The sequence below is a fragment of the Terrapene carolina genome, unplaced genomic scaffold (assembly GCF_002925995.2).
Source record: "Terrapene carolina triunguis isolate 2854851 unplaced genomic scaffold, T_m_triunguis-2.0 Scaffold130, whole genome shotgun sequence".
Lineage (NCBI taxonomy): Eukaryota > Metazoa > Chordata > Testudines > Emydidae > Terrapene > Terrapene triunguis.
The window spans coordinates 25,219,158-25,237,439 of record NW_020664481.1 but is presented as its reverse complement, the minus strand read 5'-3'; the positions used below and the strand labels follow the sequence as shown (position 1 = coordinate 25,237,439).

Here is an 18,282-nt window from a genome sequence, read left to right as displayed (position 1 = left end):
TCCCCATCAAGGTAAGTGGGGATTTTATGTCTTGGTGCTACTGTTTCCTTGAGTCAGTATTTACACTTCAAAAGGAGAACTAGAAACTTTTTAAAATAAAAACCGGAAACCTGTAGGAAAATCTCATTTCCACAGTTTCTGGAGGCTCTCTCAATGCTCTCTCCATTGTCTCTGCCCATGATTTTGCATTCCTCTTTGGTGACTTGAATTAGTATTTCATGTCTGTATTCAACTCCCTAGTTTTATATTCCAAATGACATCTGACATCCTCACAGCTTTAATGTTATTTGAATTCCTCCACCCCATGCCAACTACAATTAATTTAGATTACACACAATGGGACCTTTACTGTAGTGTCCTGCACAAAAGACAGACACTCTAGGCAGAAATTCACTAACTGGAGCATACACAGTGTACTGAAACACTAGTTCAGGGTAATGTTTTCAAAAGCTTTGAGTTACCCAGAGACTACACTACAAAAAGTTAACACTGTGCAAACAGATGTGCCAGAAACTAATGCAGGAACAGTGGGTTTAAAAAAAAAAAAAATCAGTCCTACCCATACAAGAACAAAATGTGCTTTAACCATGTCAAGTTCTACTGTGGCACGACCACAAACCACAACAGTATAGCTTAAAATGGGACAACTGAGACTTATTGTTATAGCATAAATGGAGTTTCACTATATACAAGTTCACTTTAAGGGCTTGTCTACACTTACTGCACCGCAGCTACGCTGCTATAGCACTTAGCAAAGTCACTACCTCTGCGGATGGGAGAGCTTCTCCCATCAGCATAGGTACTACACCTCGCTGAGAGGCCGTAGCTATGACAACGGGAGAAGCCCTCCCGTCACATAGTGCTGTCTACACCAGCGGTTAGGTCAGTATAACTGCATCCTTCAGGGGATTTTCCACACCCTGAGTGATGTAGTTATACTGACATAAGTTGGTAGTGTAGACCAAACCTAAGTGGGTTACACGATATATGCAGTATCTAAATACAGAGTATTTTACACCACCATGAATTACTCTGCTAGGGACTGATAATACCTTCTCAGCTTCCTATCATTCCCTAATCTCTTCCTCACTGAGGCTGGAACCAGCTACCAAATTCTCTGCAGTCTTTTTCAAACGGAAAAGAAACGGATGGCTTCCAGATGGCCAGTGTAGAATACCAGTGTGAGGTGTCATTTTATCTTAAACAGTCTTTAAATAACACTAACAATGGGCAAAGAACGTGCCATTTCAAAAAGTTAAGGATTTTGTCTACCCTATTTCTCTACATTCTTTATTAGAGTAATTTCTCCCAATTTTTTAGGAAGAACAGACTGAATAATCAATTGAAATTAGGCACTCCCATGAATTAACAGGAAAAGACAACCGCTCATGCATGCTTTTAGTATTATGCCCAGACAAACAAACTGATATATATTCCCTTTTAGGAATAACCTTAACTATTGCATATAAATATATAGTTAAGAGTATGCCTAAAAGGGAATCCAAATACATTAAAGTATCAAAATGCACAAACACCTAAATAAGCTAACTCTGTCCTTTAGCGACATCATAATAACCATAACACTGAGGCATTTTCATGCTTCTGGTCCCAGATTCAACTACTTTTTTTAACAGGTGTTGGGTCTGGTGACGCCATTGAAATCAGAAGGGACTACCTGTGGAGTGAGGGTGCTGGAATCAGACTTTTGGCATGGGTTAACATGCATTCCCTTTGAAAGTGAATTGGCAGTCTTCAGTGTTACTGCCTCTGTCTTTTTTCAGTGGGTCAAGATTTCGGTCCGTATGGCAACACAGGATGAGAATAAAGCTGTACTGTTCACATTTCACAGCAGTTTACTTGAAAACCTTTTGCTGAACCTTTGCTTGAAAACCTGCAAGCAAAGCAGCAAGACCTTTAAATAGGAAGTTTAGCCTTAATGTGTAGATTTTTTGTACCCTGTTGAAGCACATGGCTTGATTTTCAGAGATACTGGACAACTGTAGCCCCTACAGAGGATAAAGGGAGCTGCTGGTGCACAGCACCCTCAAATCAGGTCACTAAACCTCACCTACTACAGTGTTATTAGAAATGGGGCTCAAACAGGAAGCCTAAACACACACACTTCCGCCTCTAAAAATGGTTTTGAACTCAATGTGACAACTCACAGACTAAGTTTCTATTTAAGGTGAATAAGGGTGATAGAAACAGGCTATAAGATTTAAATGCATGATTTTTGTGACATTGTGACCTACTTAATCAAACTTCCTGAGAATAATACATACTAAGACTATCCAAGTGCACTGGAATGACTAGATTGCGTAAGCATTACTTCACCTCTGATTTTCTCAGTCTAGAAACAAGAAATTACAAGTAACTCACTGCGTTCATTTGGGGCCCAGTCCTGCTCCCAATGAAGCCATGTCATGTCATGTCATGGCTTCCATGGTGGGGGTGGGGGGCAGAGGATTAGATCCTTATTCAGAAATGGTGATGAAGCACAAGGAACTTCAGAAATCTCCAACTGCACACATAAGCAATCTCAGTTACAAACTGGCCATTGAGAGAAGTTCTACTTACTTTTGATACTTTCCTCTTTGAACCTTCAGCACTTTCCGCCTCCTCATGTTCTTTGGCTCCCTGAGTGAGATTTGTGTAGCTGACCAACTTACCAAGCAGAGAAGATACCTTTGGTCGTATATCCAGTTCCTCCTGTGGAGGAAAACAACTTATGTAAGCCAAAGCGGTCAGAAAGAACAGGGCGGATCATATAGCTCTTTGGCAGGGCTGGAGATAAACTCACTGAAAGAGGCTGCAGTAGAATAAATGAAATATTAATTTTGTCTGATTTGACTAGAGGACATTTGGGCTTTGAAAGCTGTCTTAGGAAAGGTTTACAGTCATGGGGAGTCAAAGACAATAGGGACTCACCTTCTACTTGTCAGGCATTGGCAATGAAGTGCAAGGAAAAAAGAGCTCTGAACTCCAGGATTTCAGGAAAGTGAAAGATTTGCAGTTGACTATTATGCATATCTTGGGTTAACATTAAAAAAACATTTTCAGGGACAATTCTTCAACTAAGCCAGAGATCCGGTGCCCAGAGTCCCAGCCATTGCAGTGTTTTGGGCACATTCCAGTAGATTTAATATGATCAATATCTAATCCAGGGCCTCTGAGAGGTTGAGGTTAGCTAAGCCTCCTAAAATTTGTATGTTTGTTTGAATGTATGAAGGTCTCACAATCCCCTCTCCCTAAATTCCCCACATCCAGGAGGATTCCTCTTACCCTGTGGTTGTCTTTAGGGTGGGGAGAGCCGGTGTGTTGGTACTTTGCACCAATGCGCTTGAGGAGAGGCAAGCAGGCAGATTCCCCCCATACTGCAGTTTCATCCTATCTTCTGGGGGAGTATGGCAGGAGTGAGCCACTTGTCTCATTTTTATACCAGCTGGGATCTTTTGGGAAGTGTTTATAGAGTACTCTGATTACTCTCACTCTTACAGCTTCTCTTCTCTGCCTGCCGTCTGTACTCTTTTCTGCATTATCTCCTTAAGATCCTTAAAATAGTTCTGTTGTTCTGAACTTTCTGTTCTGCGCCTCCCCTTGTGCCTGCCCCACACACAGAGCACACCTGTCAGGTTAAAATTTTCTCAAGTGCCAACCCTACTACTGCAATAACTAAAAATCAGGGAAGTCACCAGTGAAGCCAACATTCTCACCAACTCCAACCTCAGCCATCATAATTTATCAGCCACACAGACCCACAGATCCTGCAAATATACAAAGTCCCTTCGTTCTAACACAGCCACCCACAACACGCCCAAGCCCGCTCAAAAGCAAAACTCCAGCGTCCACCAGATTAAGATATCTTTCCTGGCAGACATGCATTTGAAAGAAGTAATCATCTGTTATCTGTCCATGAAGTCTCAGTTAAGGTTTTGCTCAGAGCGAGAGTGGCAAGAATTGGAGGTGTGCATTGTGACTGGTTCCGTCTTACAGGCACTAGACTTCTTCAGCACAAGCCTCTACATGATGGCTCATCACCGTGGAAACAGCTTGTGCTAAAATGGAGCTTTTGTGACCTGATGGAGCAGTGGCTCAGCAGCAGCTAATCTAAATGGCCTGTTGGGAAAGGGAATGCTTAAGAAAGCTCAGCACATGCTTTCTCATGAACTGAGGCATCTGAATGGAGGGCTGATAATTCTCCCTTCAGGAAAAAGTCGAGGATTCTTGCTTCTTTGGATTCTATGGGAGTGGCACAAACAACATGCAGTGACAGGAGAAAACTGGAAGCAAATGGGAAGATTAATGGATTCTTAGGGCCCTGGAATTACTACCTTCTTCTTTAAACAAAATACCCACACACACACACGTGTTCAAAGATGACTACCTAAAGTTAGCCACCTGTGTAGCCTGATTCAGAGGCACTGAACAGCCATACTTATAACTGGAGTTGATAGGAACTGCAGGTGCTCAGGACCACTGAAAATTAGGGCTCCTAAATAACCAACTTTAGGCACTTAATTCTGAAAATTTTGGCCTTCATTTATAGAGCTTTCCATTACAAAATTATGGCCTTCCCCATGTAAATCAATGCCCTGCTAACCCAGCCACGCAAAACAAAAACAAAACAAAAAAATCAAGCCTGAGCAACCAATCTGCAGACAAAAAAGTGGTACTGGTATGAAGTTACTCCTCCTCTGTACTGTGTGAACTCCTCAACCAGACACATGATACAGCAGCGGCCGGTCAGGAAATGGTTTCACGGTATGACTGGGGTTTTATCCCAGACTTATTTATCATGGTTGTCCATTCCTGATCCTGTAGCTCAGTAGCTGGTTGCTATCATACACGGTATGATGCAAAAACTAACCGCAAGCCAAGAAAAGGAGTTGTGCATGGGAGAAGCCACCATCCAGCAGCTGGCAAAAGCGAATAATGGCAGATGCTGGTAGACTGGGTCAGTGTGGTGCTGCTGTATTGAACCTGATCTTCTGGGTTCTTTAGAGCCTCCTGGGCATCAGAGCCCAAACATGCTATTTTTTCCCACCCATCCCTAATCTGTAGCTCATGTCATTCCTTGTTCCCAATCTCTGGAACCCACATTCCCAATGTTTAACCTTCTGGCACTAGGTCCTGACAGCAGAGAGGCTGAAGTAGCGACAGTTACATGTGAGTGCATGGCACCTGGGATTCCAACTGTTCCTTCTGCTTTCTACTCCACACATCACCGGCAGAACAACCGCCCACAGACACTGCCTTGGACAGTGGCATTATAAGTGTGTATTAACAGACGTGACATACCAAAAGCCACCCAACACTTTTAAAAGATTTTTAAAAAGCACAAATGGCATTTAGGTGTCTGACTGCTTGACTTTAGATGGGAATTAGGCATCAACTTGCCAGTTGTAGCTTTGAAAGTCTCCATCCCCTCCCTCTACAGAAGAAAGAGATAAAAACCTTATCTTCTATTCTCCATAACTCAAGATCAAAGATGCTCATGCCCAGTGGTCTGGAAAGCAAAATTAAAGTTTACCTCAAACAAGGCCAAGTTTCTGTCATAATAATCACTTCCCTTGCCAGCTTCAGAACTGTTGAGAAAAGGACTATTTTCTTTATGGTTGACATGACCTGCAGAGAGAAAAAAGAAGTAGTTTTTGGTAAGTTTGGAATGGAGGTAAAATCTGAGGAGCATCTCAACTCCCCAAGGAAGACTGTTCTATTCAACAGCTGTTCTATTCAATTTTAATAAGCTGTTCTATTCAATTTTTAAAATCCCAATGTTTGTTCAGCATATAATTTTAAAATGGCATAACTGTGTTAGTTATGTTTGATTTACCATGACACAGAGAAATTGAAACCGTCATTGATATTGCTTTCAGTGTTGAAAGTAATCTTTTTTAAAAAAGACAAGGAGTAATATAAAACTGCCTCAAGGGGAAGTTTACAGGTGGGACCACTGCCAAGATGATGTCTTGGGCCTAATAACGTTGACAGTTTTCTTTTTACTTTTTTTTTTTTTTTTTTTAGAGTATTATGATGAATCAGAAAAGACAATTCCTGAGAGCACTCACAGTTAGAGACTATTGCTGATTTGTAACACGATTTTCTGCTTAAGCAATAAGTACACAAACAAATTACACACATCTAATCAAACTGATTCAAAAAATATTTAGTAAGCATTGTTGCAGGCAAGTTAAGATAATACCATGTCAACTAACGAGTATTTTCCTTCTATTTTATTGCAAACTCTAAATTCTGTAAGTAAATATGCACTTTCTCGGTTGCACTAAACCAGTGGTGGGCGACCTGCGGCCCATCAGGGTAATCCGCTGGCAGGCCGCGGGACAATTTGTTTGCATTGACCGTCTGCAGGCATGGCAACCCGCAGCTCCCAGTGGCCGCAGTTCACCGTTCCCAGCGAATGGGAGGGGCACAGGCTGCAGGGACGTGCTGGCCACTGCTTTCCACAGCTCCCATTGGCCGGGAACGTAAACAAACTGTCTCGCAGTCCGCCAGTGGATTACCCTGACGGGCTGCATGCAGGCCGCAAGTTGCCCACCATTGCACTAATCCCTTCCCCCTCATGTTTTTGTTCATATAAAATTACAGGCTTTTGGGGATAAAGACTCTTCTTAAGAGTCTAAACTAGCATCTAGCACATTTGGGTGCTGTACAAACAAATAATTCATAGCTTTTATATACTGTACAATGTGAAAGAAAATTTAGCACAGCACAGAGGACCTAAAGAAAGTTTTAAAATAGTTTCGGTATTAAAACTTTTTAAGCGCACTGCAGCATAAAATGATGTGATATTCTGCACAACAGAACAATGGTTCAGATTTTCAGAAATTCTCAGCATCTGCAGCTACCATTGGAGCTGTAGGTGATCAGCATTTCTTAAATTCACATCTTTTCTTTAGCACTCTGAACTGCATTCCATGTGTTTCACAGGTCCAATACACAAGGCACAGGTGTTTACAGGTTCATGTCCCTGAAAGAAAACAAATATAACCTAAAAGATATTCTAGTCCAGTGGTTCCCAAACTTGTTCCGCCGTTTGTGCAGGGAAAGCCCCTGGCGGGCCAGGCCGGTTTGTGTACCTGCCGCGTCCGCAGGTTCGGTCGATCACGGTTCCCAGTGGCCGCGGTTCGCTGCTCCAGGCCAATGGGAGCTGCTGGAAGCGGCGGCCAGTACGTCCCTCGGCCCGCACTGCTTCCAGCAGCTCCCATTGGCCTGGAGCAGCGAACTGCGGCCACTGGGAGCCGCGATCGGCTGAACCTGCAGATGCGTCAGGTAAACAAACCGGCCTGGCCCGCCAGGGGCTTTCCCTGCACAAGCAGCGGAACAAGTTTGGGAACCACTGTTCTAGTCACTAACTTAAAAAAACTAAACTACTAAAGAAAGTGAAAGAATATCAAAGACCATATCCTACAAGTTAAAAGAGGGAATTGTGTGTTGAATTTGTAAGAAAAGGCAGAAGATTGAGAGGTTGAAAACATTTCTTCAAAATTAGAACTCACAACTAATTCAACTGTGATTAAATCAATTTAAATCAACTGGGTTAGCCTCTGTTGAATTAGCACTACATAAGTGAAGGTATCTGTTTTGATATTATGAAACCTGGACGTGTTTCACAAAATTACAAAAATAAACCCAATTGGATAAGTAGTTGGCAAGCTAAACAGAAGGCTCCTATCTGTGTGCAGCATCACATGCTTTCAAGTGTGTTTAAACATTCAACATGTTTAGTTGGATAATTGTTATAGCGAAAAGAAGTTCATATCTTGTTAGTTCAGCACCATTCTCATCAGGGGAAGGGTTTGGAAAAAGCGCAGCTGGTTTGCTGGAAAGTAGAGAGACATTGTGTGTCCACTTGTTTTGGTTAGTAAAAGCAAAACAACTAGCAAAAAGATATCCAGATATAGGCAAAGCAGTTTGTTTTATCCACTAAAAATAACTGATTGGGTGGCCCTTTTCTGCTGGAATTAAGTCTAGAGTTCAACAGGTGCCATCATATCAACAGCCACGTGGCTCATCAGGAACACTGGAACCTTCAGATCCAGCATACAGACCTCTGCCCCTTGAGCTAATGGAGTTACTGGTAGCAGTAGTATGTTGTCATCCTCGATGTGGACCAGCACTAAAAGTTGATGATAAACTTTGCCAGCTGGTTTCACAGATTTGCTGGCAAGAATCTTGAGTTCCATTCCAGGCTCTGGAAGGGAGTGTGCTCTAGTAGACCCAAACTCTTCTGCTCTTTTCACACCTCCATGACCACATTCTGCCTTGAGCCCTCCAACCTGTGCCTGTCCCAGTCCCATCTCTTCCCTACCCCGACTTCTTATTACAGTCCCCTTGCCCAGCTATTTCTAATTTCACCACCATCACTCCCAACTCCTCACACTATCCATCTCTCCCCACAACTCTGGCCTCCAGTTGAAACATAAACAGGTCCCCACTGGCTCCCAGTCCTAATCTCCCATCATCCTCAGCTCTTTATCCCACTCTCTTTACCCAGCCAGTCCCAGTTCTCCCCCTCTACCCCAACTTCTAGTCAGAGCTGTCTTCCTTCCCACCTCACTGGTTCTCAGTCCGTCTCCGCCCCCATCTCCACTCCCTATCCAATTTTCCCTCTCCTAGCCCACCATCCTCCAGTCACAGTTTCCACTCCAATCTACTCCTACCCACCTTAGATCTAACTTGTCTCCTTTGCATTCAGGTTGAGAGCACAAGAGAGAGCCTCTCTGCTGTCAGTTCAGGTACCCAGACCAGGTAGAGCCTGTAACAGCTCAATTGCAGGGAAAGTCCTGTTTAGCTCAAGGTATGCCCAATGCAGACAGAATCTTCAGGGAATGCGGCTGCTAAAAATCTAAGAAGTGCAGGTGTAAAATCTGAGTATGTGTTTAAAAAAAAAATTCTAAAGGTTTAAAAAAAAGTGGGCATATTTTCAAGGGGAATAACACAGGGCACATTCATGGCACTAAAGCCACCCCCCAACAAGTTCAAATCCCTGCTCTAAAGCTTTGGGGGCACTAGAGGCTTTTCAAAGAAAATGTCATCTGAATTTTTTAAGATGGGCACAACATTTTGTCACTAGCCTCATTCTCACAAACAGCTCAACTGTTTTGGCTGAAATTTTCAGAAAAATCACAACTGAGGCAGTCACTCCGCATGGAAAATTTCAGCCCAAATTGTTGAAGTTTGGCAAAGATATGAACAACTGAAAACGGGGATTTATGAGAAGTGTTGAGCAACTTTAAGAGACAGTACTACCAGATCTGTCTACAATACACACACAGTAAATAAGACTTTTTTTGGAACCCCTCAAGTAAAGAGACCCTGCATTAACAACAAGTCTATTACTGTTATATCTGAAGTCCTGCAGAGATAGTTAACTAGCATTTCTGAAAAGCCTTAGAAAGGTTGTAGTTCATTTTGGGGTGGAGAATGCAGGCTACAAAACTAGATTCTGTATTGAACTATTTACTGAGGGCCCCACACAACAGTGTTTTTACATGGTTACTTGGCTATACAGCTTGATCATTTGAAGTGTTTTAAAAACAAAGCAACTATTCTCTGTTTAGAACTGCTTGAATGGCAACACTTTAACCGGTAGGTATCCAGGAAGGAGCAGCACCCTGCTTGCTGCCACCTAAAATGCAAAAGATTCAGGCTGTTTGAGCCTGTATGAGTTTAAATAGGCCTTGGATAAAAACCGTGCAGGTCTAGGGTCTTTGAAGCCCCCAGATTTCTGGAGGTAAAATAATTTAGTTCTGATGTAACTGAAGTATAGCCAGTTCTCTAGGCGTACATTCAAAGCTGTACTTTAACTACTAGTTGTCAGAAGTTCATTAAATTGGAACTGTGTTTCAAGACCCCCGGGCTCTCATAACCCAAGAAGTTGGTGTAGTCAATGGAGCTAGACCATTTAACAGGGCCTCCTAATTTCTAAGATGTACACAATCAAAACCACAAGTAAATCACCACTTGAGGGGAGCAGGGGGAGTGTAATATATAATTTTAAGTCAGAATGGTTGAATAAGTCATTTTAGAGCTCTCCTAAATGAGGATGGTAATGCCAGGTAGGTTTCCTGTAATTTGTTAGCATACAAATTTCCCAAATCATCTTTTAAATGGGCTAGTTTAATTATAGTGGTTTTGAAGCAAGCACAGGAGCTGTGCATGTTCCTTTTTATGGTTCTGCCAATGTACTGAAATCTTAACCAGCAACAGCTTCTGGACTCCTTTAACTGGGCTCTCCTGAGCAGACTACCTTATTGCAAACCCCAACCATTCAAAACTCATGGGTCATGCCTAAAGAAACAGTATGAGATTATTGTTTAAAATCTCTGGCTTCAAAATCAGTTTTATTTGCCTCTGGGTTTTGAGTTTCCAAGGATCTACGTTTACAAGATTTCTACCACCACCTGGAGAATTAGAAATGTTCTTTTTTTTTTAAATGTGAAAGATTCTCACATAATCACACCTCTCCAGGAGCTGGGCTTTACGAGAAGACAAACTATCCCAAGATTCCATAAGAACACCTGGTTTGGCAACAGAGCATCAAGCTGAAATGAGATGTTTCTTGACTTTTTAAATATAGGAAAGTGTCTACTGGAGACTAGACTCAAAGAACCACCCACTCACCGCACTTGTTATTTAAGCCAGTTTTCAGACAGTCTGCAGTGGTGAATGGTAATTGTAATAAAAATACTGCCCCACCTAGTTCCTCAAGATTTTGGACCATGCTGTAAGAGATTATTGTTCTCTCAGGCAGTTGTTATAGCTTTGTCTCAAGCAGTACTTAACTTGTCTTGATTATTTATCTTCTAGGGTTGCTCTGGTAGATTGGAAGTTTTAAAAATGAGCTCGTAGATCATTTTTTAAACTGTACCTTTGCTGCTTGAAGCCTCAGGGTCTGCAACTGCAAATGCAACAAACAGATTTTGTGTTTCTCTTGTAGCTGCAACATGCTACTGTCAGAAATATCTGCTTAATGGGATATGGGTTCATTTTTAATATATCTGGGAATATTTCTAATGCTTTCTGTAGAAATGCCTGCGCACTTTTTAATCTATAAAAGTCATGTGATTGATCGTTTTAATTTTATGTAAATTAGATTAAGTATGAACCCAACAAGTGACAAACTCTTTTGCCCTCTTCAGTCCTCTCATCACTCTTTTCCAACATTCTTACCCCAACCTGGGTTTCTGCAACCAAAAGTGGAAAAATCATCCCCCCTCCCTTCTCCCTGGACCTCGCTCAGAAGATTAGTGTATCAATAATGGGCTGAAAGTTTACGTTTCATCACAGTATTAGCGTTTAGGGGTGGCTAGACTTCCGACGTCATCAGAAATATCTAGCACAATCAGCCAGAAATAGCACGTGATGCCTGCCTTCCGCAAAATGAGGAGGGTATAGCAAAACCACATCTGGATCACTTTCTTCTTCATGTATACAGCATTTGCTCCAGCCGCTTGAAAGAGCATGCAGAAGTCACGAATTACTGATTGTGTACGTTATAAATGGGCCTCTGAACTGTAGTCTTCCACTCGTCCAATGGCTAGCCACATTTTGGGTCCCACTTCAGCCCTCTCTCAAATACTGCACACTTCCCCAGTAGTAACCAAAAGCTGAGAGGTTTACAGTCAAGTTCACTGCAAGGACATCCTACTTTAACCTCCATCAATCGTTAGATTTGGCTGCTGCGGAGAGACAGCTTCATGTATTTGTTATACTCTCGCTGGGAGTACTGCATTGCTCTGTTAGATGCATTAGTGGGCCAAAATCACTTTCAGCATCACAACTCTTCCTGAGCAATCTGCACAGTTTAGATGTGCTCTAAACCACAACGCCAAAATGATCTCATTTTATCTGGTTTTTGCTTGCTTCCAATGTCCTGAGTAAGGACCATGTAAACTGACCCCATTTCCTCTAGGAAACAAGAATCAAATACATTTGTAAAGTAATTTTCTAATGTACAATGCAAAGTAATTTTCACAGGATTTACCATACCGGAATAGAGCATTAGTCCACTACCTTGCCTCTGTTAATGGGAAATACCTAATACGTCAAAAAAACCCAACTCTGTAATGTGGGATAGGAAAGCAGTTCAGAGAAATTCCTTTCTCAGCCCCACATGTAAGCAGCTCACATTCTGAAGCATGAAATATATCTTAGCATTAAGACAGACACCACCACATGGTACTTTTTTTTTGTTAAGGGTGTGAACAAGCGTTCAGTCTTAGGTAGATATATTGTGTGAGAACAGTTTGTTATGCAAGTAGGGTGACCAGACAGCAAGTGTGAAAAATCGGGACAGGGGCTGGGGGGTAATAGGCGCCTATAAAAGAAAATGCCCCAAATATTGGGACTGTCCCTAAAAAATAGGGGCATCTGGTCACCCTATATGCAAGGCTCTGTGCAAAGGTTTGCCAATTTCAGCCTGTGTAAGTCCTTAAAAAGTCCTATGATTTGGACATGACCAGCTGACCCAGGCACTCACCCAATTCCCATCAAAAGGAACCGACAGTCCAGGCTCTCTCTAAACTTCAAAGTTTTGCCAGCATAGCTACCGGTATGTCAGTTAGAAGGGGGAGGGGGAAATCACACTATGACGCTTCCCAGGGTACCCAGGATTGAGAGGCACCTCCGTGTCACCTGTCCTTAGCATGAGGAAGCCTTGCTGTGCCTGCCAGGGGATCAGCTCCCCAACTCCACTGTCCACAGGCAACACAAGCACTCCCCTCTAGGCCTGCGCAGGCCCTGCTCTCTTTCTACAAGTTAGCAATAGGCACACTCCTACCCATGAGCATCTCCCTGGAGTGTCCAGCTTCTGGTCCACTGAATACTTACAGTATTCACAGATCCGCTGTTCCCAAAGGAGCAGTAAGTGACAGCTTACCAGTTACACCCCAGATCACCACTTCACTTAACACACACTGCTTAGAGATGTTCATGGTGAAGATGAGTAAAAAAATTATTTAACAAAGTATATGGATTCAAGTAATAGCAAGTAAAAATATTGGAAACAAATGGTTACATATAAAATAAAATCATAACACACATTCTAGAACCTAGACTTACTTAACTAGATGCTTCCCTGTCTTACAGAATAACGCTCACCCAAAGTCCTTTCAGCATTTTACAGCCAGGCTTGTCTGTGATCTTCTGTTTATGAGACAAGTCGCCCTGTCAGTGGAAAATGCAGAGTGTCTGTTGGTACCCTCAGATATATCAGCACAGTCCTTTGTCCAACTGGTGTGTCCAACTGGACACGCGTTGCTGATTTTTTTTTTCCTGTGGCCTCCCTCTTTTGTCAATTTCACAACCTTTTGATTAGCATCAGGTTCAATATGCAAATAGACCACCACAGTGAAGCAGACAATACACAATGACTAAACAGGGAAATAAGCATCTGTTACCCCCTGCCTGAAAGGAACCGGTCCAAGGCACATCACCTCCTGGTGATCTGCCCTTCCTTAAGAACAGAGTTTTCAGTATATATACATAGCTTCTTAAATATCCGCCTTATATACACATCACAATTATGACAACCGATGGGCTACTGTCTCTGAGTACAGACCTTACCCTTTGGTGAATTACTATGCATATATCTGAGCCAGGAGATCCCTGTAAAACTCCCTGTGCCTTCTGCCAGTTGGCATCAAGAGGTCCCTGGGTGTCACACACTCCTATACCAGTGTACCCTACCTGACACAGCTATACCCCCGGTGTAGACACAACCATGCTCACAACAGAGTGCTTCTGTCATCTTAGCTAACGTCATTTGTGGAGGTGGTGTAGCTATGCTGGCAGAACTACTCCTGTCAGCTTCTGCAGCATCTCCACTAAGGGCCTTTGCTGGCACAGATATACCAGCAAAGGCTCTGTAGTGTAGATAAGTCCAGACACATGCTTCTCAGGCTAAGACAAGCTCAGCAAAGCTTCTAATGTCATAATTACAAGGAGTCCCTTCCGAACTCATTCTTAGGGTATGTCTACACTACAGGATTAATCCGAATTTAGATAATTCGAATTTGGGAAACAGGTTGTATAAATTCGATTGTGCGCGGCCACACTAAGCACCTTAATTCGGTTTTTAACCACATTAATTCGGTGGTGTGCGGCCATACTACCCCATTAACTTAAACACAGTAATTCGGTGGTGTGCGGCCACACTAACCCTAATTCGAATTAACAAAATCGATTTAGGCGTTACTCCGCTCGTCGAGGTGGAGTACAGAAATCGATTTTAAGTGCCCTTTAATTCGAATTAACTGGCTCTGTAGTGTGGACGGGTGAAGGGTTAATTCGGATTAACGCAGCTTAATCCGAATTAAAGTCCTAGTGTAGACCAGGCCCTACAGTCTACAATGTGTGATGACTGCATACGTAGATTCCAGGCGCAAGATGGGGAACTCATGTCTGCACTAGTGACTGACAGTTGTCAGCTAGGAGTGTGTGACACACTTGTCCTAGCCAGCAGCAATAGCTACCTCTAGTTTCAATAAGAAGGGACAATTTAGAAGCCAGCTTCCACTAATTTTAGGCCTTGTTTTAACCTTCTCCTGTCCATCAGTTCTACCTCAAATTTCACACATCCTGTCTTAGTCCAGAGTAGAATTAATTTTAAAAGTTTGGGGTAAACTGAAGAGTTTTGGAGATAATGACATTTTTTGCAACACAAGAGGCTCTCTTGTATAAAGTTTTAACAATCTTTTTATTTAGGTCTTGGTGATTGTCAAGGAGACAACTTACTAGACCATCAGAAATTCAGTGGTAGCCTCAGGGTCGTCCCTACCCATATGCAAAGTACGCAGCTGCGTAGGGCACTAGGAAATTTGGGGTACCAAATTCCCTGGTGCCCTACACAGCTGCGTGCTGCTCCAGCCCCTGCTCCTCCTCTTCCCACCCCTGCTCCACCCCAGCCTCGCCCCCACTCCACCCCTTCCCCAAAGCCCCCGCCCCTGCTCCGCCCCCGCCCCGCCCCTTCCCGCCCCTGCTCCACCCCAGCCCTGCCCACACTCCCCTGTGCACTGCAGCAGGGTCGGGCCTGCACTCACAGGCGGCGGGAAGTGCAGCGACCCAACCCCAGCCGCGCCACCATAAGTGCGGGGGGGCTGCGTAGGGCCCCAGAATGGCTAGGGATGGCCCTGGGTAGCCTATCCATGCATCAAATACAAATTTATTTCTCCAGAAATACAAAACCAAATGCCTTATTTGTGATCATGCTTTGCTTGTGCGGACCCTGTTTCTGATACGCACTGTCTACTGAAAGACACCTTCATAAGACAGACTGTATACCAGGGGCCAGCATGCCCTACTGTTCAAAGTTATACCAGTTATACTAGTCCAGCAGTTCTCAAACTGTGGGTCAGGACCCCAAAGTGGGTTGCGACCCTGTTTTAATGGGGTCACCAGGGCTGGCGTTAGACTTGCTGAGGTCTGGGGCCGAAGCCTGAGCCCCATCGCCCAGGGCCAAAGCCCGAACCCAACGGCTTCAGCCCTGGGTGGCGGGGTTCAGGTTACAGGCTCCCTGCCTAGGGCTGAAGCCCTTGGGCTTTGGCCTTGGCCTCCCTGCCTGGGGCAGCAGGGCTCAGGCTTTGGTTTGGCCCCCCCGCCCAGGGCAGCAGGGCTTGAGCAGGCTGAAGCTTCAGTCCCCCCTCCTGTGGTCCTGTAGTAATTTTTGTTGTCAGAAGGGAGTCGCAGTGCAATGAAGTTTGAGAACCCCTGTACTAGTCATTAGACACAGAGCTAGAGTGTCTACATATACAAACCTTGATAGGAGTATCACTTAGACTCAAACATATGTATGTGTGAAAGCAGTTATAAAACCAAACCTTTGTGGTTTCAATACTCTGCTTGCGGAGGGTACAAGTACATTGCCTGCAAATTTAAGATTGGAATAGCAAACCCAGGGCAAAAGAGTTAATTTTGGTTGGGTAATCTAATCTCAAAACTTCTGTATTTTCTGATACAAAGTGGAAACTTAGTAGCAAACTCCCAAGTTGCTATTTGTTTTTGAGAAAACTACAAAACTCTCCAAAAACTTTGTTTGAAGTGACAGTGTGTAACTGAATTTTTAAAAATCTATTTTGACCAGGAAATATGGAAAAAGTTATCGGACTCCACCTTATACCCTCCTATTCACGTTTATAAAAGAGAGATAGGGATCAAACAAATGCAATCCAGTTAGATATTGTTCAGATGCAAAAATTACAGCAGTGTTCAGAGTCACAAGCAGAGTTCAGCAAGTTAGCTTCAACAGGTAGTTATGATTTCCTCCCACCCATCTCAAAAAAATATTGCTGATCCTTACTTTTTCCAAGTTTGGTTTAAAAGTAAAAAGATACAGGCTGAGAACTGATTATCTCCATCTTCTCTGTCCCCCTCCAGTTACCAGAGGATCTTGATATTTATGATTATTTTAGCCTCAGTCCTGTATCAGGCACTTTGCAGACATGAAGGAAGATACAGACACTCTCCCAAAAATCTTTATCTTAAGACCAGATTCTGCTTCCATACTCACAGGAAGTAGTATATGCTCAGCTCATAGCTTCACTGACTTCAGTGGAGCTACCTGATGAGTACAATACTGCTTAAAACTATTAAGCTGGCAGAATCTGACCCTGAATCTTTGCCAGTATGTATGCCAAAAGTCTTGGTCTTCATACTGTGGAATATTTTGACACTACAAAACTATTCAAGCCTATTGTTTAAAAATACCAGTGCACTTCAATGTTATGCTAATCTCATGCCTACGTAGAAAGATACAGTAATTCACATATTCAAAGCGTGATGACCTATTTGAGGAATATACTTTCAATAGTCACACATCATGGTATTGTAAGGTATAACTAGAAATGGAACTGTCCTTTAACTGCTTGCTCTTGTTTACTAAACTTCTTCTGGTTCCATTACTACAGAGAATAGCATGAGGACTTCTATTGAATAAACATACTTCCCCAAGCCTTGGTAAAGTTCCAAGGCAAACTACTCAATTAGCAATTGTTTATTTTCTTCAGAGATTTCCAAATGTAAACTACACAACTGAAAAATCACATTCTATTTATTTTTGAAGTTATTGGCTTTAAACTGCTTTAAAAGGCAAAAGAAATCATAATCCAATTATTTAAATAAGATTCCAACGTGACTAAATTATAAGACAACAGAATTTAGAACCTATTAGAAAAACATGGTTGGTTCTCTCTAGACAACAGTGAATAATGTTTGCATTAAAATGTTTTACATAATACAAGTTTCTGGCTATAACACATTTACACTATCTCCATAAGCAGCTTACGTCACAAATCTGATGAGGAATATTGATTTATTTTTGCTTCAACTGCATTTTGATCAATAGTTAAATTGTCAGAGGCATTTTTCTTTAAAAATGTAAAAACAGTTACCATGGCTGTAAGATTAGATTTTTAACCTGTTTATATTTTTTCAGAATTGAAAAATGTAAATTAAGTTACATCTTAAGGCAGTCAACCTTTTGGTGATTCATCTCTGTAGGCTCCACAGATCAAAGACTCCTGTTGAAGTCTAGCATACTGAAGAGTTTAATACTTTTTTTTTTAATCACTACATTAAATACATCTCAAATTGTGAATAGCAGGAAATAAAAATGGGATTTTATCTGATAGGATACAACTTTATTTTATATACACACTGAGATAAGTACTGACAGTGACATGACTGCAGAGGGGAAAAGAACCCATTCTGAGTTCAGCAACAGCTCACCATCTTGGACTTCAGAACCCATTTCACTGAAGGAGAAGGTTGAGGGAGGAGCTGTTGAGGAAATGTTGACTGCTACTCCAGGTTTAGCCTCTCTTTTAAGACATGGTCACAGGGAGAAGCCAAATCTGTCCTGGATTATACCCCATGCACCAAGGGGGACTGTATGGGGTGTAGGATAGGGTAGACTTCGGCCTGGGATCTCTGATTTCTACCTGAGCTGCTTTTAAGCATGAATAAGGGATCACATTGTACTTTAAACACAGAATTGAATTCCAGAGGTTACACGGATACATTTACTCTTGTACATCATTATCACAGATATGTCTCCATCAACCAGGACAGCTTAAAGCCCAGTAGGAACACCAAGCTATTAACATTTATAGATATTTTAAACAGACAAAATTGTTCACCACATCTTTTAGCCTACAATATAATGTTATCCATCTCACTGCTGGGTCACCACTATACCCAAGACTTTGTACTTAATGGATTTTACCTGGAAAAATAAAGGTTGATTAAGAACAGCTCAATTTGCAC

The 18,282-nt window shown here is 42.5% G+C and overlaps 1 protein-coding gene across 1 annotated transcript in view; it reads right to left on the bottom strand.

The window, feature by feature from the left end:
• SLC12A4 (solute carrier family 12 member 4) overlaps window positions 1–18,282 on the bottom strand; it is a 75,335-nt gene that overhangs the window by 36,201 nt on the left and 20,852 nt on the right. Inside the window, exons 2-3 of the mRNA XM_024219438.2 lie at window positions 5,531–5,625; window positions 2,578–2,709 (exon numbers count right to left, since the gene is read on the bottom strand). Of these exons, the coding sequence (XP_024075206.1) occupies window positions 2,578–2,709; window positions 5,531–5,625 (227 nt within the window). The remainder of the gene's footprint in view (window positions 1–2,577; window positions 2,710–5,530; window positions 5,626–18,282) is intronic.